Source organism: Ruditapes philippinarum, unplaced genomic scaffold (assembly GCF_026571515.1).
Source record: "Ruditapes philippinarum isolate M1 unplaced genomic scaffold, ASM2657151v2 ctg3806_1_1_1_1, whole genome shotgun sequence".
In the NCBI taxonomy this organism is placed as follows: Eukaryota; Metazoa; Mollusca; class Bivalvia; order Venerida; family Veneridae; genus Ruditapes; species Ruditapes philippinarum.
This window is the reverse complement of record NW_026865331.1, coordinates 2094-28202: the sequence shown is the minus strand read 5'-3', so window position 1 is coordinate 28202 and position 26109 is coordinate 2094. Positions and strand designations below refer to the sequence as shown.

General features: G+C 32.6%; 1 protein-coding gene and 1 long non-coding RNA gene across 3 annotated transcripts; one reads left to right on the top strand and one right to left on the bottom strand.

Annotated features, from left to right (window-relative positions):
• Window positions 1-3386: 3386 nt before the first annotated feature.
• Window positions 3387-4629, bottom strand: LOC132728667 (uncharacterized). Its single transcript, XR_009625515.1, has 3 exons — window positions 4505-4629; window positions 3961-4124; window positions 3387-3653 (listed from the first exon to the last, which is right to left on the bottom strand). It is a non-coding gene; the product is annotated as an uncharacterized LOC132728667 (long non-coding RNA).
• Window positions 4630-8183: 3554 nt separating this feature from the next.
• Window positions 8184-19986, top strand: LOC132728666 (uncharacterized). Of its 2 annotated transcripts, XM_060714345.1 has the most exons (9): window positions 8184-8337; window positions 9663-9829; window positions 10145-10210; window positions 11673-12749; window positions 12804-13340; window positions 14779-14993; window positions 16126-16301; window positions 17414-17612; window positions 19196-19986. In XM_060714345.1, the coding sequence occupies exons 2-9, from the start codon at window positions 9685-9687 to the stop codon at window positions 19916-19918; spliced, it is 3138 nt and encodes a 1045-aa protein (XP_060570328.1). In that variant the 5' UTR covers window positions 8184-8337; window positions 9663-9684; the 3' UTR covers window positions 19919-19986. The 2 variants fall into 2 exon arrangements, with proteins under 2 accessions (XP_060570328.1, XP_060570327.1); XM_060714344.1 differs by having other exon boundaries at window positions 11673-13340.
• Window positions 19987-26109: the final 6123 nt, after the last annotated feature.

The following is a 26109-nucleotide window of genomic DNA, read 5'->3' as shown; positions in this document are numbered from 1 at the left end:
TCAATGCAATGAGTTTATGTGTGCCGAAAACGGGTTACACTCTTTAAGTAGACCCTTTTTTTGGTCATGATAGATGTGTACAAAAACGGGTTGCACTCTGAAATTGAATCCATTTAACGTATGTAATGTTTGTGCAAAAACGGGTTACACTCTAATTGAATCTCTTTAGGATATATGGGTGATGTGCAAAAAACGGGTTACAGTCCTATGTCTGATGTACAATCTTTTTTGGCTATTAGTTGTGTACAAAAACGGATTGCACTCTTTAATTGAATCAATTCTATGTATTTATTGTGTGCAAAAACTGGTTACACTCTTACGTAGAGTCTATTTTGGCCATGTAGGTGTGCACAATAACGGGTTGCAACCCATTTAACATATGTATGTATGTACCAAAAACGGGTTCCCACTCTTAATTGAATCTCTACGGGTATATAGGTGTGTGCAAAAAAACGGGTTGCACTCTTTTAGTGCATATATCAAGTGTATATAGATGTGTACAAAAACGGGTTACATGTTATTATTAACTGGTTTTAGGAGATATATATCTGTGTGCAAAAACGGGTTGCACTCTTAAATTGTATAATATCAAGTGTATATAGATGTGTAACAAAAACGGGTTGCACTCTTAATATAGACTCTTTTTTGAGTATACAGGTGTGTACAAAAACGGGTTACACTCTTAAACGGAGTCCATTAGGGTCATATAGGTGTGTGCTAAAACGGGTTGCCACTCTTATATAGGATTTAGTTTGGATATATATGCATGTGCATAAATGGGTTGCACTCTAGTATTTGATATGTCAAGTGTATAAAGACGTCTACAAAAAACAGGTTTGCACTCTTCAATTGACTCTAGGCAGAAATGAGTTATGACCAGTTTGGGGTTAGACAACATTTGTTGAATAGCTGGAAACAATAATTTTTTAAAGATACTTTGGTATTTTACGAAACATTGTAATTTATATGATATCATCATAAAAAAACAAAATTACATTTTAAACTTTTATTGTATATAATTATATAAACTAGAAATTATTCCATAGTTTTGAATAATAAACAATAAACAAAAATAAAGTTATCATTCATCTATGTATGAAAATATGTAATAAATGATATAAAAACTATAAAATAACTATAAAACAATAATCGGTTGCCATGGCAACAAAAATATTAAAAAAATACTTCAAAATACAACATTATTGCATTTGAACAATGGATTAATTCATCACCAAATTAATGTATTTAAAGACAACCAGATTTAAGACCTTTCAGAAAAAAGAAAAAAAAAAGATTTTTCATTCTTCCCTTAAAAATGTTTTAAATAACAGAATATAAACTTAAGTCTTAAATTCTCAGAATGTCAGTAAGTTTTCTGTGATTAAGGTGAATATTATTACTTGGTTTATACAAATTTTATTTTAGTTTGATTGTGTTGGAAGCTATAAAGGCCTTATTTGAAACACTCTAGAATCCGTTCCTGGAACCAACCAGTACTAAGCAATGAATGTAAGTTTCTTGCTCAAGGAAACAACGACTTGACCCTGACAGAATTTGAACCCACGCGGTCAGCAATCCTTAGATTACCTAGGCCGACGCGTTAACCACTGGGCCACGCCGCCACTTAAATAAAAAATATCATTACTTAAGTAAGTCCTCAATAAAACTCATAGCTGTAACATGGTGGCATAACATTATTAATACGATGCAAAACATATACATTCCTTATTGCAATGATTACAAAAAAGTGTATATTTTGGTTGCCGTGGTAACAAAAAATGATGCCAAAACAAGATTGCATTTGTAAGGAAAATGCCAAAGCCACGACACTAATTTAATGTAGGAACACAATTTTTTTGTGTCTATACAGATTGCCATAATGCATTTGATCACTTACCTATCTAATTGTATTATCAGAAAAGTACCTTCAGACAAGTAGATTTTAATTTTTTACTTTATGACACAGTGACTGAAAATCAATGATTCCCAGGGGCAGGGCCAATTTTGACCTCAGGGCTATAATTTGAACAATCTTGCTAGAGGTTAAGAAAGTGCAGAGTACCAGTTTTTGTGCACTGCACTTCTTCTTAATGAGATCTATCATCCTATGAATTTCAAGTCCATAGACTTTACTTTAGGAGAAATGGCCCGGACAAAAATAAAGTATGAAAATTAATTAAGGCAATAACTCTAAAAAATTTAGAAATGCAGAGTACCAGTTCTTGTGTATTGCACTTCGGGTCATTATAAGAAGCTATGCATACTAAGTTTGAAGTCAATTACTTATAATTACTTATAATAACTGACTTATGCTCCGGACAAGCTTAAGGGGACACCGCCACCGACACCGCCGACAAAAGTAACCCCTATTAATGTCCCCTTTTTCAAGGCGACACAAAAAATTATGATCCCCAGGCGGGGCTTATTTTGACACTAGAGGCAAAATTTGAAAACTTTGGTAGAGTACATATAGATGATATCATATACCAAACGCCTTGTATTTTCAGACAAGAAGGTTTTTTTAAGTTTTTACTATATGTACATATAGTGAAAATCAATGACCCCTGGGCGGGCCCAATTTTGACCCCAGGGCTATAATTTAAACAATCTTGGTAGAGGTCTACCAGACAAAGCCTTATGCAAAATATCTATGCTCTAGGCCTTGTGGGTCTTTACAAGAAGATTTTTAAATTTATCCTTATAATTCCTTTTGGTTGCCATGGCAACCAGATTTTCTGCATGGAATGAAATTCTTGAACAACTTGTCAAGTTTGGTTTTGAAATTGGACTATTGGTTTTTCACAAGAAGATTTTTTAAGTTCACTATATAATCTATATAACACACAAACACACACACAGGTGAATCGCTATATGCCACCCGCATCACTGATGCTGCGGTGGCATAAAAACTGTATAATTAAAAATAATAATGGCATTTCATAGAAGTAAACCATATTGAATATCTCTATTCACAATAACCTTAAAGGTCTTTTCAGAGTTTGCACTATTTTCCTGACTATATTTTCAGTTACAGATATTGACTGTGTAATCATATTCAGTCTTTTTTAAACTGTATAATATGAATAAATTAACAAATAGTATATTCTTTAATTGAAATAATTTCTATAAACAATTATTAAATATAGACGAACAGAATCCCCAAAGAATGCCAAGAACAACAAAATTGACAATGTTTCAGGCTCGGTTTTATTGAGTTTGTTCATGGACAGTAATGGAAAGTGTAAGTTACCACCCAACCCCCTAGCACCTGCTTAAGCGGAATTCAACATTTTAAATATGAGAACAGTGAAATTTTGAATTTAGAAAACATCTACAGATATTAAAACCCATATTCTTGCAAACACATGGAAAGTCACAAATGACAGCTAACTTATGTCTTTGTACTTGGCAACCTAGTCTTGCAAAGTTCTCATCCAGTTGTGGGTTTGAGCCAAACAAGGTAACATCAATCATGTTTACTCTTATGCCTCCAGTTATTGAGTAGAAAGTGATTTATAAACTTGCAAAACTTGTTTTACAATCAAGTAAAAATACTATTGAATCTGCCACTGCAGTATTCAGCTTTTTCACTAATTCACCTTTGGCATACTGTCCAAACACATAGACAAGTCATTGACTTCTCACATGCCATCCTGAAAAAAAAAATCTGGAATAAGTCTTAATGAAACAATGAATTGTATATGATGATTTGACTGAACAGATATAAACTACAAGTACATTGTTGTATGATATTGCACAGCTATTAGGTTCATATAAGTTCTTGTGTAATATATTAAAGTATATATATCATGTAGCATTTAGCATGATCAAAATATTCTAAATCTACATTATATACATGTATTGTGATGATGACACCTCATTTTTTATTTCATCAAATAAAGGAAATTTAATATGGAATACTGAATAAATATAGATATGATAAAATCATTACATACTTACCCAAATGAATTTTTTTCTTTATCTTGACCAATACTGTACAGATAATACAAATTGATCCTCTTTTTTACTGCTCAATAGAACATAGATGTCAGTCACACATTTTGCCTCATTTCCAACAATAGTTTAGTACATTCACCAGCAAATAGATTAAATATCTATGTGTCCTGAAAATTATGTATACAGTATATACTTTAATATTAACATTATTTTCCAATACATATATAAAAATGAAAGAGTATTTTGAATATATCACAATGCAGCATTATTTCTTAATTTAAACTTAAAATTTAGTTCCTTTTACTACAGTAGGCCTGCAGAGTTTTTAAATTTTAAAACAATAGTTTTAAGATCTCATGATCATCTCTAAAAATGTTAAATTGATAACAAGTTAAATTTGTTTCAACTGCAATTCAGGAAATCTCATTTTTCATTATTTGATAAAAAGGGTTGAGAATGGTCAGTTCATGATGATTATTTACATAATATGTAATACAATCAATGTAAATTATCTGCTCTTTTAAAGTAAAACAGGTAAAAAACTTACCTATCATTGTGGTCTTGAAGAATATGGCTCCAACATGTGGATGGTTATCTATTTAAAATTCAAAAACTTTTAAAACTGTAATGAACTATGTTGAGAATCTTCACTGTAAACTATGTTGGATGACCTAAAAATCACAAACAAAAACAACACAAAATATTTTCATCAGCAAAAAAAGTCTGGATCATAAATGATAAAAATATCCTTGTACAATATATGGTAATGGTATTCATGAGTACTGGGAATATAATATGATTTATTTATGGAACTTCATAAATTATAGGATTATATTAATAAATGTGTAGCAATATTTATATAGTGATGACACCTTCTTTGGGTATTGTATTTTCAAAAACAGCCTATGTATTGTATTATTTCAAAAGCAGCATACTGTACAGGGTATTAAACATATTTTACCAATCTTAAATTGAAATACAAACTTATGTGTCAACAATTACAGTACAGTAGTGTAGCCTTGAAATTTAATACTATAAATTTTAGTGGTAGTATATGACAAGGCTACAGTACTGTACTGTAACTGTTGACAAATGAGGTTGTATAACACATTTTATTGAAAATAGATTGCAAAAAATATTCTTGTGTCTAGTTACATTTTTTGCATTTTTGTCTCATACTGTAGAGTGGTTGGACCGTGATGCTCGGCGCATACCAATGCTCAGCGTAAAAAATATCTTATTTAGAATATCTGAAAATGTGTTGAGTTATCTCCGATTTAGGCCACTGGTGCTTTTATTTACATCTTTCACCATTTTATAATTTTATAGCTGCGGTCTCACTTACTCCCGGCAGAGCCCAGGACCATCCCAGTAAGTTACTGGGATGATCCGGGGTGAAATTATTGTTGCGGTCACACTTACCCCGCAGCATACGGTAGTTCCCAACTAACCACCAGGATGCGCTCTGGATCATCCAGGCAGAGCCCAGGTGAAGCTACGATTCATGCCGGAGCTTCCTCGGTGTTGCCGGATGACGCTGGAAGAGCCTCGGTTGACCCAGGCAGAGGCCCTGGTTGATCCAGGCAGAGCCCCGGTCGATCCAGGCAGAGCCCCGGTAGAAACCCTGGTGGATTGAAAACACCTGAAAATGATAACATTGATACATAATTTTTTATTAAATATAATTATCTATTGTTCCAGAATAGTAATTCATGACGATTTTCTGAAAAATCTTATGCCATACTGGATAGAAGGGAAATGGGAAGGTTTTATACAAACAAGTGCAATCATCGCAAATTGTCGTTATTCTTTGAAATGATCCGGGCTTTGCCGGGGCTCTACCGGCATCAGCTGTAGCTCTACCTTTATCCTCCAGGGCTTGCCTGGATCGACCGGGCTCTGCCGGCATATACCGGGGCTCTACGGACTTATCATACCCCAGATGATCCCCGGTTTGTGCCGGCAGAGCTATGGTGCTTCCCCGGTATAACCCCGGTTGTTCCCGGCAGAGCTAAGGATGAAGACAGCAAAGCCTATACCTTCCCGGATCATCCCGGTGATATTTTATTTCATCCGGGTCGAATGCCGGGTGTTCCCGGATCATCCCGGACGTTTCCGACAGAGTAACGGATGTACTCAGGTTGTTTCCGATCGTACCCTAGGGCTCTGCCGAGATGTTAGTGAGACTGTAGCTTATCCTGGTGTGGTTCACTGCTGGTAAAGTCACGTGACAATGCAAATAGCAGACGAACAACCGTATCATATAAATTATTAAAATATTTTAACACTAGAGTTCTGGGGCTGTAAATTTAAACTAAAAGTTGGGTAGAGTCTACTTGTAAATGTACGGACCTAATTTGTTTGTTACCTAAATACAATTTATTCAATATGTTTTCTTCATAAGATTAAAAAAGAGATTTTATTCGAAAAACAATCCTGCATCATGTAGCATTGTGTACGCCGAACTATAGTAAAATTTCAGCAAACCACTCTTTGTTTATCATGCACATCATTAGATGTGATTAGCGAATTTTACACAATGGCTATCTAAAAACAATAACATCGGTCTTGAAAATGGACATATAACACTGAGGTTTGTTGACGTTGATTTAAATTTGCCATATCAAAACCTATAGTATTTTTACGCCGGCGTTGGTCCACCCACTCTAGTAAAATTAGCTTTTGTTTTACCACTTGTTTTAATATTTACATTGCAGCCTGGACTTTACCAGTGATTTATTTATTTTGCAATTAATGGAATCAATTGAAAAAAGTTAACAATTTTTTTCTATGAAGACCATCCTTACTGGTTGGGGACCACCAAAACCGGACAACCACCAAACCCGGACGGCCCCGAAAATGCTTAATTTTAGTATTTTCTTTGTTCAGTGGTTGTCAGTCACTTTTTATCAACAATAAGTGCATGTTTTTTATAATTTAAGTAAAATAAATTTATTTTCAACCTCTTTTTAATGGTGATATTTTAATGTCTATTTCAAGAATGTTGACGTTGAAATTTGGGGTCAAGAAAGCAATGCACTGACCTCATATATCATCTTTAATCATTTGCAGAGTGAATAATAGAATATCCAAAACTTCACCATTTGTTGCTGACATATTGTATATCATGTTAAAAATAAAAAATCAAAACACCCAAGCTTTTATCTGAATTGAATCACGTCATGTACATATCTGTCCGGACACATGGTACTGTAGTGTAGACAATTTAGGTAATTTTGATACCCTCCTTGTCGAGCCTTAGATATAAGTGTCAATAAAATCAGAAATAAACAAACTAGTTTGTTAGTTAGGAGAAGAACCTAGCTGAATTGTGTCAAATGTTTTGGTCTCTAGGTTAAAAATTATGAAATCTGTACGGAAAAAATGTTCCAAAAGTGTCCGGTTGATGGTCTCCGACCAGTACAGGAAAGTCCAGGAAACATTGTAGCCTAAAAATTCATATCTGCCATGACCTGATCTAGACTCCTGCCATGTTAAATGTTTTTGGTTTTTTTATAAAAGCAGTAAGATTAAAAAATCATAAAAAAAAAAATCAATTTATAAAATACAAGTCATATTCGGTATCTCCTGTCCGCCACGGATATGACTTTTATAGAACGTAATTCGTATATAACTTAAAACTTTTTTATTTATGGACCAAATTTAACGAACTTTTGCATGTGAATTTATTTTATTATTATAAAAAATCGTATCAAGAAAAAATAATAAAAAAATAATTAGAATCTACTATGTAAAATATAAGTCATATCCGGTATTTAATTTAGTCATATCCGCGGTATTAAGACATGCCGGATAAAATGATAAGATTCAAACGCTATTCAAAATATTATAAAAGATAACCAACAAAAATAGCATAAATAATAACGGATTCACTTACCTTAATATCTTTATAACTGTTTAAAACCTCCAAATTTGCAGTATCGATATATCTAATGTCCCAAAACAGAACCCAAAGAGTGAAGGATAAAACTCTAAATTGCAAGTCGTTTCTTCGTAGACACTAAATAGTAAACCGAAATGAGGCGGAGTTATGCCAACCGGACTACTTTACAAAACCGCACTGCGCTGTTATGAGGGCTGTTATGAGCAGAAACGGTGTGCATTTCAGCCGCTCCGAATTTATATTCCAGCTGGAACCCCTCGGCTATTATTATAAACCTTTGTTTATCGGAAAAAGCCGAAAAGTTGCGATTTATGATAATTGACGAGTTGCACCGAGTAATGTGCTACGTAACGTCCTGTGGAAATTCCCACTTACTAACAGGAAAGGATAATGAAAGGAAGAATTGCGAAGTTTATGTTCATACAGTTCATCAAATGATTGCTGAATGATTGTACCATAATTCATTTGATTTGGCAGTATGTATTGCTTAATAAGTATTTGGTAGACTTATATGTCAAAATTATTAAAGTAGAGAGTAGAAAAAAGTTAATTTTAAAAGCGAAAGTAGTGATTTTATGGGACTTGGTCTTGGGTTCTGGGAATAACCTATATTTACCTATCAGTAACTAGATACAAATGATTCATAGACTTTCTAAATATATAAGAATGTTGCTTTTTATAGAACGAAGATTTTTCCATACTTTTAGTTTAATCTGTTGAGTGTCTGATAGTTTTACTTTTAGACTAACAGGTAAGTATAATGTAAGATGAATTATTTTTCCTTTATCATGTTCCTTTGTTCCTTCCAAAGTTTGTGATGAGTACCCGTTTATCGTTTTGTCTGAATACCGAATATGAATTCTTATTCACGAATATTAATGGGAGTAATGAATATGAACATTATTTTCTAAAGGATCAGCTGTTTAGGTATTTTTTTTGTCAACAGAGACTGTATTATGTATCATTTAGTTTTACTTGTATCATATGTCTTTGAATGAAAGATAATGAATTCCTGAAATTATTTGGTTGTAAATTATTGTGAACAGAATGTCAATGATACCCAAATATGAACAAGAATGATGAATATAAACATTATTATTTATAAAAGTGAAAAATTGACACTATTATGTTATGGTTTATATTTGCTTAGTGAAAATTACTTATAGAGAATAACATGCTACTGTCTTTTGATATCAATTTAATCAGACAAGGCTGTTTGTTTATCTTTTCCATTTCATTGAAGCTATTTACAAACAACACTTATCAAATAATACTTTATTTTTTCACTTTTCAAGTAGCAAATATTCACCATGGTATATTTTAATTATAGTGTATACTTTGACTCTACGGCAAAATTTTATGAAAATAATATTCATATTCGATATCTCTTCATATTGGCGAATATGAATTCATATTTGGTATTTAGTCATAGACCTGGTTTTTTGGTCCGATTTATCATCATGTCATAAATGAATTAAACCAAATTAGCAATCATCAATTCAAATTTTAGTAAACTTTAATAGTTATCGTTGAAATTTGTACATGTATATTGACTTTCAGGGTTATTATTATTAACTGATTGGCGATCCAAAATGCTGTTAAAATTGGTTGTATTTTCATCCTGTATATTAAAGTATCACCCTTGACCCTTGGTAATATCATTTGTTTTCTTTGGAGCATCTGTTGCCTCTGATAAAAATGTAAACCCTGCTTTATGCTTCAGTTAAGAAACAAAAAAGTATGTTTTGACTAGTGGTATTGTTTTGACTAGTGGTATGATAATTGTAAATCTTGTTTTTAGGTACAGAAAAGAAAAAACAAAAATGGCTTTAAGAGACCCAGTAAACACTCAGCTATCAGTGGATTCTGATCCAGTGGCTCCACTAGACAGATATGTAGAACAAAATCACATAATAAGTCTCAGTAGCAGAAATGATGTTTCAGCAGATGCCATGGCCGGACCCCAAGGTTTGTTGCTTTGTCTCTTGTTTTTAAAACAAAGTAATTTCTATCCCAAACTAAAAGGCATTAGTCATGTTCCCAAAATAGTGTAAAAAATATTGTCAGTATTAAAAACTTACAGTGCTTAAAAAATATTATCAGTTTAAATCAATAATGATAGGTTATTCATAAAGTTCAAACCACAAGTACTGTAATGAAATGGGACAGCTTATATGAATAATAAATCTTTTTAAAACAAAATCATGTTATTTAAAAAATAATATTCTTATATACTTTTATTTGATATGCATATTTTACAATCTTTGCTAAATGTTTTTATAGATGCACGTAGAAGATCAACAAGGGAATTGAAAGCAGATGCAAAAGAAGCCGCCCAGCACGATATTGGTAATTTTATGTGTTTCTTTTTGCTTTAGCTGACAAACTACATGGCCTGGATCTTAGATATTTGACATATAGCCCAGAGACTACTTTAGACTTGAAATTGACTTTTTCCTCATGGATATCTAGCGAGAAATTCTAAAATTTGGTGAGAAGTGATCACATCACAACTTTACAGGATATTGTGTTCACTCGCTGTTAAGCATAGCAGTCAAGCTATTTATTTGTTTATGGTGTTAGTTTTGTTTTATGAACAATGTTAAACAAGCATCATAGTTGCTTTTAGGAAATACCATTATATTTAAAGAGTTGTCCTTTAATTTATTTACCCTGTTGTAAAGGGCTTTGCTAATTTTATCTTTTTAACCTTCACTCCAATTACTTTTCTGATATTTTGGCACCTAAAGCTGAAGAGACTGGTGTCTATTTGCTATGCAGTGTGCGTTGTGTTTAACCAGAATGGCAACCATCATGATTCTGCAAATTTGCAAACAGAAAAATGTCTGAAATGAGCAATTAAGCCAGCACATCAAAAGATGTTTAAAATCTTATTCCGTTTTCTGGCAAGTTCTACTCATAAGAATGTAACAAAGACCACAAGGATACACGGGGGTTTAATAACACAAGCATATTTAAACACATAACATGAACTGATATTTTCAATCTATTGTTATCATGGGCTGAAACCTTACAACATCACATTTTTTTAATAGGACAGTTTCGTCTAAAGGGGAAAGATTGGGGTAAGGGGGATGTAGTTTACAGTATGAACACAACATAATCCCCTCAGACATTAAGATTTAAACTGAATGTGATTTGTATTTATTGATGGGCTTTTGTCCTACTCATTAGTTGGAAATGTATATGGAAGGAATTTTTACTAAGAAATTTGCTGCTGGTAACTACTTATAAACCAAGTTTGAATGATATTATACTCATTTAAAGTATAAACTGTTTAACTGTTACACCTTTGTATTGTTCTTGGAGCTACTGGATTTCACAAATATGTGATTTCATCATTATTATCTATCAGATGTCATATATGAGATTCACTAGGTTTATATATAGAGGATATTGAATGAGTGTAGTTTAATACTAAATTTATTGAACAAGTTGAATAAAAACATATTATGTGAGCCTCTGGCGAGCATTATATTGTTTAATTCAACAAGTTCAATAAATTTAGTATTGAATCTACACAAATATAATATTCTATTCATCACATATGTAAAATAAGAACAGTAAATTGTTAAAATGAGTAATTTTTCAATGACGCACCCATAATGTAACGCTTACATTAGCGCGCTTTTACCCCATGTTTCTATGTAGCGCAAATGACGTCACATCAAAGTGTTATTACACTAGTGTAATATAGTTTTTATTAAATGGCTTTATTACACTCCTGCGCTGTGGTTTATGTGATAAACTTAATTTCATTTATATATTGTTTTTCTGTCTTTGATTACAGAAAAATTGCCAGCAAAGTCTTCTTCAGGTAGTCGATCAAGAAATGAATTGGATCAAATTGAATCAGAAATATATAAAAGGGTGGATAGTTTAAACCTTTCAAAAGGACGGGACAGCAGTTATAGTTCAATGAGTTCTATGGATAGTTTAAGCTGTAGTAGTATGCCGTCTGCTGATTGGGAGGAAGAGTTAAAACAATATGAAAATTCCATGCCACCTGATATTCGACTGGAATATATTGATGTACTGATTCTGTATTGCGAGGAAGATCGCAAGGAGGCGCAAAAGTTTCAAAAACACTTGAGAGAGGAGATACCTTTGAGCAATGGTCCGATAAAAACATTGTTGTATGATGATTCTGAAATGCAGGCAATATCTGCATCAATGATAGGTCATCTAGAAAAGGTGGTTCAAAGAAGCACTTATGTTTTTATATTCATGACTAAAAACTTTATAGACGATAAATGGTGCGAGTTTTCTAGTGAAAGTTGCCTAATGGAGGCGATTACAAATCCACTTAAGCAATGGTGTGTAGTGCCAGTATATACAGAAAAACGTAATACATCTTTCAGGGTCCCAATGGGGCTAAATACATTAAAAGGTATTAACTACTACAACAATGATAGATTTTATAAAAATGGTGTGGCAAGATTGATTGGTGATAAGATATATGTCCGGATTAAAGCAAATGAAGAGCATAAAATAAAACAGAAAAAATGGTTGGAAGAACATAAGAGGGAACAAGCAGTATTGAAAGAGAAGCAACGAAGAGTAGAAGAGACTCAAAAAGCTATGACACAACAATTATTAGATTGGCTCGACAAGGAAACTAGGAGATTAATTCATGCTGGTATCCTGCCCGACTTTTTACCCCACTCCAGTTCTGAAAGTGAAATATCCAGTCATGCTTCATCTATACCGCACTCTTCAAGTTCAAACAGCCTAAAACCAATTCATCCACAATCTCCAGCTGTAGCGGCATACTTCCAGGACCTGCTTGCTCAACAAAAACAATATAACTGGAACTCAAATAATTATTCTCCCCAACAAGTTCGAATAATAGAACAAGTCTATGGTGGCCCAGGCACGCCAATCTATAGCCCACCTGTGATGAATGCCTCCCAAGGTCAAGGTTATGGGCATTTCCCGCCTGGTCCCAGCTCTGCATCATATAACCAAAATTATCATCATGTGAAGCGAAGCACTTCTCAGACCAGTGCAGATATGGGACCATCAGCAGAATTTGTACTTCGTACAGAAACTGGTGATTTTCCTGTCTCAGTGCCTTCTGTGTTGATTGATAAAATTAAGAATGAACCAGAAGATAAAAAACAGATGTTTGTGATACAATACTTGGAAGAATTTCGTAAACAACAACTGCAGGTTAATCAATCAGAAGTTGCTTCTCAAAACAGAGCAGCATCAAACCCAGGCAGCAGATCACAAGAAGTCCCATATAATTCACAGACACAGTCTAACCCTGGCATTTTACTTCCAAATTTTCATGATCTGTCATTGCACAGTGATAGAACTTCTATTCCTGCCAACTCGAGTATTTATTCACAACCATTACAGACTGGTGTGTCAGGGCATGATATGTCCAGTCAGAATCCAACAAGACCGAGTCTGCGTAGTAATTATATGGACGGAAACAGTAGTAATTTTCCAGGTAATTCTTTTCTAAAAAAGTTCCACTCAAATGTAAATTAAATTTTTTATGCCCCCACAAAGTGGGGTGCATATAGCGTTGCACTTGTCAGTCCGTACGTCTGTCCGTCCGAGCAAACATTTTGGGTTTAGGGACTATATAACAGTAAAGAGAACAAAAGAGAACTAAAGGTTCATTTTGTGATCAAAGGGTTAAGGGGCTAGTAGCCCTTAAGAAAACAAAGACAATAACAAAGAAAATAGCCCCTAAAGCCAAAATGTTGGAACATCCGTCCGTATGTCCCGAAATCTTGTGAACGCAACTCCTTTTAAACAGGTTGGCAGATTTTGCTTAAACTTTCAGGGATGAACAACCTTAATGTGTAGATGGTAGTAAAGGAAGGACTTTTCGCTGCAACCAAATTTAACAGAATTATGGCCCTTTGTTGATTTTTTCACTATATACTATGTAGAAATTTTGTGAACGCAACTGCTCTTAATTAAACCGGATGGCAGATTTTGCTTAAACTTCCAGGGATGAACAACTTTAATGTTTAGATGGTACTAGAGGAAGGAATTTTTGCTGCGACCAAATTTAAGAGAATTATGGCCCTTTGTTGATTTTTTCATTGTATACCATATAGAAATTTTGTGAATGCAACTCCTCTTAAACCCGATGGCAGATTTTGCTTAATGTGTAGATGGAAGTAAAGGAAGGAATTTTTGCTGCGACCAAATTTAACAGAATTATGGCCCTTTGTTGATTTTTTTCACTATATACCATATATATGTTGTCAGTGGGGGCATCCGTGTCCTTTGGACACAGTTCTAGTTTATACTATATTCCTGTATTATTTTTAGCCAGACTTTACAAGTATAAGGGTAGCTCTCTTTCTCACCCTGGCAACATTGAGATTTCTGGTTAACGTTTGTAGTACTATTACTTTGTTATTTCTTGATGGATTAACTTCAATCTTCAATTGTCATATTACAAGTTCCTTTTCACCCACCCACATTTTAAAATTTGAAAGGGTTTTAAAAAATTCAAGCCCCCATATTTTAAAATTTAATCTTCTTTTGAATTAAAGATTTCCCAAAAAATTTTTATTTTTTTTGTTTTTTAAGTTTTGGCATGTGCCCCAAAATTTTGGGGTTTCCTATACACAAGTTTGCCCCCCCCTAGGGTCATTTAAAAAAATGTCCCTTTTTTAGAAAAACTCCCTTTCAAAAATTTCTAGAAGCTACAAACCCAAGAAAATGAAAGTAAATTTTTAGAAAAAAGTTTGATAAGACTTTTGTTTTAAAAAATTTAAAAGGGAAAAAAAGAAAGAATTCAAATGGGGTTTTACAGTAAAATGCTGTATTGATAAGAGTTTAATTGATGTTACTGTAATTGGTTGAATTCCAGATTTGATAAAAGGGATTTTAATTGATAGTTTAACTGATCTTAATGTTTTTAGGTGGAGGAAACATACCAAACCAAAGTCTTCTTGAGCAAGATGCTGGTTCCAGTCTTGAATCAAGTAGGAACCAGTCCATGTCTTCCAGACAGGAACATGTTTATCAGACAGCAAAAAGTACAGTTAAAGAGACCCAGTCTGATTCTGGTTCTGATGATGAATCTCCAAAAAACAAGAAGAAGAGTAAGGGAAAAGGAAAACAAGTTGTACATATCGTAAGTTTAAGTTTATTTGAGCCATGCATTTCTAGAAATCAAATTGTGGCATATTTATACTCTCGGCTGCATACATTAGTTATTTATCTGACTTGATCACACTCTGCTCTAACTCTATGATGAACAATTAGTTTCAGTCAAAGTTATTTATCTCACTTGATCACACTCTGCTCTAACTCTATGATGAACAATTAGTTTCAGTCAAAGTTATTTATCTCACTTGATCACACTCTGCTCTAACTCTATGATGAACAATTAGTTTCAGTCAAAGTTATTTATCTCACTTGATCACACTCTGCTCTAACTCTATGATGAACAATTAGTTTCAGTCAAAGTTATTTATCTCACTTGATCACACTCTGCTCTAACTCTATGATGAACAATTAGTTTCAGTCAAAGTTATTTATCTCACTTGATCACACTTTGCTTGAAGATGAACAATTAGTTTCAGTGAAATGTCTGTAGTTTACTGTTCGCATTTTGACAAATATGTACATGGAACGTCTTTGGTTGAAACGGAATTCATTGAGTCAGTTAAAGTCAAGTGTTAAAGTGAATGGTTCTACAATGGGCATAATTTCAAAAGTAATTCAAATAATAATTCAAATATTTTATAAAAACCATAAAAAAACCCACAGAAATGTATCATTTGGATGTTTTTATAGAATAGTGCTTGAAAAAATTGCTGATGAGAGTTCTAAGTGATTTCGTATGAATATTAATATGATGAATAATAATGATATTTTGTTCAAGAACATTTTATTATCTGCTTTATAAATGTTTGCAATATTGGATTAGGTATCTAAAATTGCCAACAACATCCATATATAATTCTTTTGTCGTTTGGTGATATCTCTGATACTAAAAACTATCAACATAATTATTTATTGTAGTACAGCCCTTTAGTTTGGTGATTTATAGGTCAAATATAAAAATCACTAGGTCATGTCACCAGAAACCCATGTTAACACATATTTTAAGTAAGTGCAGTATGAAACTTGCTCAAAGCATTTGCCTTGATGTAACTTGCCGAGAGTGTTTGTTTCAATTTTTTTTTTCAAGGTAAAGTTTGGATATGGATCAAACAGAAAAATTGTTCATTTAAGTATAAATGAGGTGATTTTCATTTCAGCACAAGACGTACATTTATCAACCTGGAACAGTTCAGATAGGAGATCATAATGTGGTACAAGAACAGGGCATAGAACAAGAGAATAGTGAAGGAGAAGATGGGGAGAGTTTCTCTAAGGTTTCACAGTTACCATACACTGACACCAAGACCATGAACACAGATAATCAACACAACAGGTACTTTTATTGTTTTGATTAAGAGGCTTGACCAGCTGGATTTATATATAATATGTTTACTTTTATACAAGAACTGAGTTCTGTATTTAGACACTAGAAGCTTATGATAAGTTAATAACTAGTTAACTTGTGATTGCTGTCAGATGTCTTGTATGTGTGTCACAGTTACTTATTAGGTGACCTGTGGGTCAAGGTCAGTATGATAGAATAATCATTTATGAAAATAAGTATCCATTTAATTAACTTATGGTAAGAATATCACACTACCATGAAAGTTGATGTGTTGGTAATTTGTATTGGGATCCAGTTTATTGTACCTCCCTATAGGGGGGCATTTAGATTTACCCTAGTCCGTCCATCCATCCGTCCTCATTTTGTGTCACACATAGCTTATAAAGTATTTGACGTAGAGTCATGAAACTTTACAGGAAGGTTGCTCAGCATATATAGTTGTGCATCTGGGTTTTTGTGCAGATGTTTTTTGTATTTGTAGAGTAATTGTCTTTGAATTAGTAAAAATTTGCAATTTTCAACTTGTGTCGCATGTAGCGCAAAAAGTAATTGACCTTAAGTCATGAAACTTTACAGGAATGTTTATCAGCATGTGTAGTTGTGTGCCTGGGTATTTTTGTGTGGATTTATTCAGTATTTGTAGAGTTGTGAACCTTGACTTACTATAAATTTGCAATTTTCAACTTGTGTCATTCGTAGCTCAAAAAGTATTTGACCTAGAGTCATGAAACTTTTCAGGAATGTTGCTTAGCATGTGAAGTTGTGCACCTGGGGTTGCTCTTGTTGATTTATTCTGTTTTGTTAGAGTTATTGCCGTTGACTTAGTAAAAATTTGCAATTTTCAACTTTTTTATTTTTGAACTTGCAATAAATATTTGACCTAGAGTCATAAGATTGAAAAAACTGGAAATTTGGGGCACCTGTGTCCTATGGACAACTTTCTAGTTATAACTATTTCACTTATTTCAGTCATTTGAGCTGTCTTTGGATTAGTTAAGGAATTTGGTATATTTGTAATAACATATGATACAACTTAGTTGTTGATAAACATTTTCAGTTTATTACTTTGAGTTACAAATAAATTCTGTTCACTGTTTCAGCAACTCAGAGGAGAAGCAGAAGATGAAGAAAGTAGAGATAGAGACTGGGTCTGAGACCCATGGAGAAATGCAAGACCAACCAGGCTCCTCTGGTGCAAGTAGCTCGTGTAATGTTGATGCAGCACCATCTACTGTGAACAAATTACATTCAACCATCTCAGAGAAATATCCTGCAACACAAAAAAAGTCAACACCCGGGGTATTAAGCTTACTTATTAATATCTTGATACATGTGTCTAATTTAGTAATGCATCATTATTATCATTTTATTGTGATACTTTTTCTTTATTATACTATTTTAAAAGCTGTCAATTTTGAAAATAACATTTTTGTGCCCCCACGTTAGTGGCGGGCATTTAGATTTACCCTTGTCCGTCCGTCCGTCCGTCTGTCTGTCCGTCTGTCTGTCCGTCCGTCCGTCCGTCCGTCCGTTCACTTTTGTGTCGCACGTAACTCAAAAAGTATTTGACCTAGAGTCATGAAACTTTACAGGAATGTTGATCAGCATGTGAAGTTGTGCACCTGGGTATTTTCTTCTGGATATTTTTAGTATTTTCAGAGTTATTGCCCTTGACTTAGTAAAATTTTGCAATTTTCAACTTGTGTCGCATGTTACTCAAAAAGTATTTGACCTAGAGTCATGAAACTTAACCGGAATGTTGATCAGCATATGTAGTTGTGCACCTGGGTATTTTTGTGTGGATATTTTTAGTATTTTCAGAGTTATTACCCTTGACTTAGTAAAATTTTGCAATTTTCAACTTGTGTCGCATGTAACTCAAAAAGTATTTGACCTAGAGTCATGAAACTTTACAGGAATGTTGATCAGCATGTGTAGTTGTGCACCTGGATATTTTTGTGTGGATATTATTAGTATTTTCAGAGTTATTGCCCTTGACTTAGTAAATTTTTTGCAATTTTCAACTTGTGTGGCACGTAACTCAAAAAAGTATTTGACTTAGAGTCATGAAACTTTACAGGAATGTTGATCAGCATGTGTAGTTGTGCACCTGGGTATTTTCGTCTCGATGTTTTTGTATTTTTAGAGTTATTGCCCTTTACTTAGTAAAATTTTGCAATTTTCAAACATGTGTCGCACGTAACTCAAAAAAGTATTTGACCTAGAGTCATGAAACTTTATAGGAAATGTTGATCAGCATGTGCAGTTGTGCACCAGGTATTTTTCGTCTGGATTTATTTAGTATTTTTAGAGCTATTGCCCTTCACTTAGAAAATTTTTGCAATTTTCAACTTGTGTCGCAAGTTACTCAAAAAGGATTTGACATATTCATTAAACCTTACGGGCAGATTGCTCAGCATATTTAGATTTGCACCTGGGGTTTCGCTTGTGGATTTATCCAGTATTTGTAGAGTTATTTCCCTTGACTTAGTAAAAAGATTGACAGAACAGTGGCGCGGTGGGGGCACCCGTGTCCTATGGACACATTTCTAGTTTGTTTTATATATTACAGTAGCCTGATTTGTTTATGAGAAAATTAATATTTTCATTGTGAACAAAGTGTGGTTTTAGCGTACATATCACAGGATCCTTTTTGATTTATTTATGGTTGGTAACAACAAAATCTATATGGACACATAAAATGCTTTATTGTGACACAAATTTGTTTTGATATTTGAATTATCCATTGTTTTCTGTGTGGTTTCAATAGAAAAGTCTCTAATTAAGCAGCCAAAAGTATAGGGTCTAGGAAGACTTCTTCTTAGACTTGTGTTATTGATGTATTGTTCTGATATTAATGGGGGATATTTGTATGATTTCAGGGGCTAAAAATGAAAGAAGAAATAGAAGAGGCACAGGAAGTTTTTCCTGATGAGAAAAACATTGATAGTGTATTTAATTCGGTGAAAAAATTTGAGAATAGCTCAAAATTTGATGAAAGTTGTGAACATGGAATGGAAGACAAGAATTCACAATTTGAAGGAAGTGTAAATTTTAACAGTTCTTCTTCAGAAAAATCAAGTTCTCTCAAAAGAAAGGAAATACCAACAGGGGAGAGTACTCCCATGAAACAGACTGGTTCACCTAGACCTGTGGCTGCAGTTTCACCATTCAGTCCGAAGGTAAACGACGATGACAGTGATGATAATTGTGACAATACAGACCCTAAAACTGTAGTTCACAGCAAATTATCAGGTACCAGTGAGTCAGTATTAAGACAAGGAGAAGATACGGAACAGACATATGTAAAACTGGCATGGCAACCCACCAGTCAAAAACAAACAGAACAATTCCAGAGAAATTCTCCTGTACAGCTATTAACAAAAGCTCGTGTTTCGGATAACTCGTCTAATGGTGCTTTCACAAGGGCAAAGTTTACTGATCCTCAGAACTTGTTTTTCAGCAAAAATAATGCATGTAAAACTGTGTATCATCATGAGGAGGGAAAGTCTGGTAAACTGAGGCAGGAAGTTACACTTGGTACCGATCCTTTGTCCCGGGAAACTCAAGAAGGTATGGTAGAAAGTTATGGAACGCCTGTATAGTGTTATGGTAACACTCTGTTTTAAGGTAACAGTCTAAAAAATCCTGCATAAAGCACAACTAAAACACTCCTCCCTATATAAATTACTTTTTCTCTTACATTTGAAGTGTATTGATATTATTTATTCTCTCACATAGATACATTAAATAGATCCAGCTTAGTTTATTACTAGCAAATATTTTTAATTTGGAAACAAGGTATTTATTGAGAGGTTTTTATTTTAATTCAATTTTGTGAAGAAAAAATGTGGGGGCTATTGTCCTGACACTCTCTTCGGTGTTGGCGCGAGTTAACGTTTTCCATTTTCTATATTTACTTAGAACTTAGTGTACTTGTTTATTGTCATAAAAGGAGGCTATTTCAAAGGTTGTCCGTCCACATTTGTTCGTTAACACTCTAGTATACTAGTCACATTTTGCCTCAATCATCATCAAACTTTGTCAGGATGCTTGTCTAGGTAATTGCTCACATGAGACCAAAAATGGGTCATCTCGGATGAAAAACTAGGTCACAGGAGCTAAAAATAGAAAAATCTTGTTAACTCTCTAGTGGCTACTGTTGTTATCCAAATATCCTGGAAATTGGTCTGTAAGTTTGTTTTGTGATTTCTAGGTCATATTTGAATATGGGTCACTTCGGGTCAAAAACTAGGTCACACTGCCCAAATATCGAAAAACCTTTTTAACACTCTTAGAGGTCACATTGTTGTCTCAATTGTTATCAAACTTGGTCAGGATGCTTGTCTAAGAAATTGCTTGGATGAGTTTGATTGGTCGGGTGAGCGATCTAGGACCATCTTGGTCCTCTTGTTTTTTTAAACTGTTTGCTGTTTTACTTTGGATATGTGATAAATAGAATATTATATTCGTGTAGATTCAATAATTGATTTTACTGAATAAAACAATACCATGCTTGCCAGATGCTGTCAATGTATGATTTTATTCTACTCATTCAATAAATTTAGTATTAAACCTACACTCATTCAATATCCTCTATATATTAGTTTTATCCCTCAATTTAATATTTTAATATGCTTCACATTATTCCCTATTTACACTGATAGGTCTTTGATGTATTGTTACAGTCATGTTGGTGTTGCTGTTGCCGTCCACAAACTTTATTAACATTAGTCATAATTTAATTTTTAGGTGTATTGTCTTCATACTTGGCCACAATTCTTGGGACAAGACCTTCAAGTAGACCAGACTAAACTTGGCCATTATTCATAAATGACATTGACCTTCAAGGTCAAATGTCTAAATTTTGCTTGATTTTTGCTAATCTTTGCTATAAGTGGCTATAACTTTGTTATTAATGAATGAATTGACTTTATATTAAGATACAACATTCTTTAGGATAAGACTTTATGTAAATCAAGCTCACATTGACATTGGCTCATTTATAACCTTGACCTTAAATGTTAAATTATTGAATTTTTAAAAATATTTAGGCTATAATTGACTGTAACTTTGGACAGGACCTCCTAAAAGATTAAACTCACCATGACTTAGAGCTTTAAATGACCCTTACAGTCAAGGTCATATTATTGAATTTTGGTTAAATTGTTATAAGTTTGTCATTTATATGCGGATTTGATTTATACTTGACTTGCTACCGTACAAACATTTTGAAAAATTTAGATGTGACCTTGACCATAAATTAACCGTGACCGTCAAGATAAAATTAATGAAATCCTCTTGTTTTGTCCATAAGGCACAACATCTTTTAGGTCAGGACCTTCATGAATATCAAAGTAAAATTGACCTTGATCTCTACCGTCTTGGTCAAATTACTGAATTTTCGCGGATAATTGTCTGTAACCTTTGTCAATGGATTATCTTCATACTTGGACAAAACAACCTTTTGGACAAGACCTTCTAAAAGGTTGAAATGAAGTTGTCAAAATTTTATTTATGTAGGGATTTGACAAAACAACACAGTCCACATGTCCAAACGGACATGTTGAATAATTTAGATATGGCCTTAACCTTTAAATAACCTTGACTGTCAAGGTCAGATGATTGAATTTTGCTTATATTTTCTTATCTTTGTCATTAATTTATGGGAAAGATTCAATTTCATACTTAGACAAAACAACAAGTGTGACTAGACAGAACAATGAGAATTAAAAAGGAAAAACTTAAATTTTTTCTTTAATTTTCTTTTTAAAGATTGATTTTCTACTTATAGTTTTTTTTTTAAATGCTTTTAGAAAAGGTAAAAGAAGTTGAGCATTGCCTTCCCACAGTGGTTGCTCTTGTCTTAGATTGCAGCAGTTTATCATTCAAATACTTTGTAATTAATTATATTTCTGCACATTTGAACTCAAACTGAGCAGAATTCTACAACAATGCATTAAGAATACATAAATGTATAAGGCATTACATAAATCATGGATCAAACTGTAGGGTTTACCTTAAAAGATGTGAAATTTTGAGGATTTTTTGTCTTTTTTTTTTAATTGAAACCTAGAAATTCTCAACATTTTAACTTAACCTTGTGACTGATGTTCAGATACTTAAATGTGCAGAATTTGAAGTGGCTATTATGTTTCCAACTTCCTTTTCATATATTATTGAGGATGTTTAAGAATAAGATTGGCGTTACTATATATAGATCTGCTTTTGATAGTAAATATGTATGGCTATTTGAACTGCCTGAGCTATTTTTATAGATTCTAGAATTCCCATTCAGTGAGCTGGTTATTTCTTAAAACATTTCTTAACTTTCATGTTTAATTATTTCAACATTGTGTTTTAATAAAAAAAAATGTTTAAGGGTCAATAAAGCACTGCTGTTTATAAATTTTAAGGTTATACATGTAGGTACTTTTTTTGTGGTAAATTCAGCAGATTAAGAAAGTTAAGAGTTTTTTTTACCTTATCTTCTAAAAATGGTAAAAATGTACCATTTCATTTAATAGAGATACTCTGGAAGTCCGAACTAGGCAAATGTAGGTTTTTCCTGCTAATACTGGGGTACAAACAAACTTGCAGTTAAAATTAGGTAAATTTAACAGTATAAAGTGCAAGTTCAAGCCACTTTAAATTCACCACAGTTTTGCTGACCAGGACGTCAAGCTTTACCAGTATTAGATGCCATCACTTTTGCAAGAAACTCCTTTTTCTTATGTACATGTCAGAGAAGAGGTACAGTGTGAATGACTGTAGAAAGGATTCATAATCAATAACAATGAAAGTGACCTGCGCCATCCGGGAGTCGAACCCAGGTTGACTGCTTCACAGTCTAACACTCTAAGTCCATGACTCAAACGAAACTGGTTATTGGGTCTAGAATGTATAAAGCTTCAAGAGTTTTATTAATTATGTAATTTTTATTTAATTTTTTTTTTTAAAAAAAAGAGTTTTTCTGTATTTAGTGAAATGTTTTAAATTGAAATGTTAAAAGGGCTTTTTTAAAAAATTAACATATTTTTTTTAAATCCCTTAGGTTTTTTGTCTAATAATTTTCCTTACTAAACCTTTTATGTTTCTTTGTAAAAAAAGCTGGGGGGGAAAAAGGGTAATTTTTCTTTAAAATTGTTAAAATTAATCTTTTTTTTAAAAAAAAATTCAAATTTTTCAAAAGTTAATTTTAAGTGAAACCCAATTTCTTTTTTTAGTTTCTAAAAGTTTGTAAATTAACTTTCATTTTGGCCTTTTTCCCATTTTTTTTTTTAATTTGTTAAAATTAAAAAATTTTTCTTTTTTAAAAACCCCAAAAAAGCTAATTGAGGATTTTTGCATGAAAATTTTAAGGCCTATTTTCCCCCGTTTTTCCCCCCCCCCCCCTATTATTTAATGAAAACTTTTTAAAATTAATGCCTTTTTTTTCGTTTCATTTTCATTGGTACATTTTCATGTGCTTTTTTGGAATTAAAATGTTTGAACTTTTGGTGCTGCTTTGTATTGATACAGAAATTTTCTATATTGATTTTTTTTTTTTCAAAAATTTTTTTTGTCAGCTCTTTTTTTAAAATTTGCTTGTTAAGCAATACATTTTTTTAGTAAAAACACAAAAAAAAAAAATGTAAAAAATGGTTAAAAGTGTAGGATAAAAAGTGAGCAAGAAAAAACTTTTTTTTTTTTTTTTTAAATTATAATTTAGATCCCTGATATAATTTTTTACGCAAAATCATCGCCTTTTTAAACTCAGATGATGATGAGATGATCTAAGTAGGGCATTTGCAGACCCCCAAAACCAAGAAACAGCCAATTACCCTTGTGAAAGCTCATCTTTTGAACAAAGTGGTACAAAATCAAATAAAACCTGGAATAGAAAAGGGTCACCACCTAGTAGTAATTCAAAGAAAGAATGTATAGTATCCTGAACAGCTTTGTAAATATGCTCGAAAGGGTATTTTATTTAGACCAAAAGGAAAGTTTTTTGGATCATTGACTTTCAATTGCACACTACTTGGGATTAAAATGTTTGTGCAGTAAGTCTATAAATAGAATTTATGTCAGTGTGTTTTTCCAGAGGTCTTAAAATAGAATTAATATGATTATTACAAAATTTGCCCCAAGTTTTTTTTAATATGTTTAAATTTTGTATTGATTGTTAACTTCTAAATTTTTACCTGCTATTTATTTTTTTTTAAAGATGCTTTCTGAATTTGTTTCTTTATTTTTTTTTTTGAAAAAAGTACATTTTAAAATTTTAAATGCTTGTGTGGGTTTTTGATACGGGTGTTTTTTTTATTTTTCATCCAAAATAGCTGTAAAAAACCCCTGATCCCATATGAAAAAATTCATATGCAAGGGAAAAAATAAAAAAAATATCACAAAATTTTTAAAAAAAGATAGTGCAGAAAAAATTTGTTTATAAATAAACTTTTTTTTGTGATTTTTTTTTTTTAAAATTTTAAAATTTTTTATTGTTTTTTGATGACATGTTAATTGATTGTAATAAAAAAAGAAAATAAAAAAAAAATTTTTCTGGGCTTTATAATTTTTTTGGAGAAAAAATTTTTTAATTTGGTTAAAAAAATTCTTTTTGAGGAAACTATTTCTCATAAGTTAAGTGGTAAAATTTAAATTTTTATAGGAAAAAATTTGAAAAGGAGATGGGAACTTGGATTTTTTTAAAGTGAGAACTATATTACATATTCCTATTACTACAAATGGCCCAATCAAATGATTTTAATTCCTGTGTAGGAATTTTTAGATCAGTGAGGTGTGAATTTTCAGTGACATGGCATGGGGTTTGAGCTGGTACAGGTATGTCCCCGGCTAGGATCCCGGGTGCGGGAATTTGCCGGTGCAGATTGGGTTGCCCAGGTTTGCCGGTCCCCAGGATGTGGGATGAAGACCTAACAGTCATTTTCAGAGTGGAAAGTTGTGTTCTGAAAGTATGTGAGTTGAAACATATAAAGAGCTCAACTGAGAATGGGGAAATGTTCAAATAAGTTTTATCCAGTGTTAAATACATGAAATATGTAACATACCTGGAATAAGCAGATAGATATTAGTGATCAGCGGATTGTCCAGTGAAATGTGTGGCAAGTAAAGTCACATGTGTGGATTCATTAATTAGTACAATTTGTGGTTTAGTCAGTGTCATTATGTGGATTCGGTGAAAATTGTGAATTTTTGAAGTGAAATACACTAAAGATGAGAAAGACCTATATAATTATACAGCTGATATGTTGTAAGTTTAAGTTATATTGTATTAAAGTAATTATTTATTTTGTGTTAAATGAAGAGAAAAGTGATGATAGGAGTTGAGTTGATATATAGATATCTATATATCAACTCAACTCCTATAGATACGGTAGATCTTTTGGCTGATGTAAGTTATATAATCATCATATGTGAAGTTGATGATGAGTGGAGTGTTTTAATGATATGTGCTATTATTTATGATGATATTTATTGGGATAACATCTCTCATGTGTGCAGTTACTTTATCATAATACTTTGATAACTTACATTATTCATCTGTTTCCTGTTAAATAGACTGTATATATATTTACATTCTGACCAATGATCACAAGTAATATACATGTTTGTGTGAATATAATTATATTTATATGAAGTGGTTTTCAGAAGTACATTTAATTGGTGAAAGAAAAAAACAACAAAAAACAAAACAGCACATTAAAAAAAAATCATTTCATTTATATATTTTTCGATGATTTTTGAAACGCCATTAATAAGTTAGTTAAATTTTTTAAAATTATCTTTTTTTACT

Excerpts from the sequence above, each read along its gene's own strand:
- LOC132728666 (XM_060714344.1), top strand. The coding sequence starts at position 9,685 with ATGGCTTTAAGAGACCCAGTAAACACTCAGCTATCAGTGGATTCTGAT. Across the intron at positions 9,830-10,144 it reads TGCCATGGCCGGACCCCAAG|ATGCACGTAGAAGATCAACA; the intron begins GTTTGTTGCTTT and ends ATGTTTTTATAG. Across the intron at positions 13,341-14,778 it reads AAACAGTAGTAATTTTCCAG|GTGGAGGAAACATACCAAAC; the intron begins GTAATTCTTTTC and ends TAATGTTTTTAG.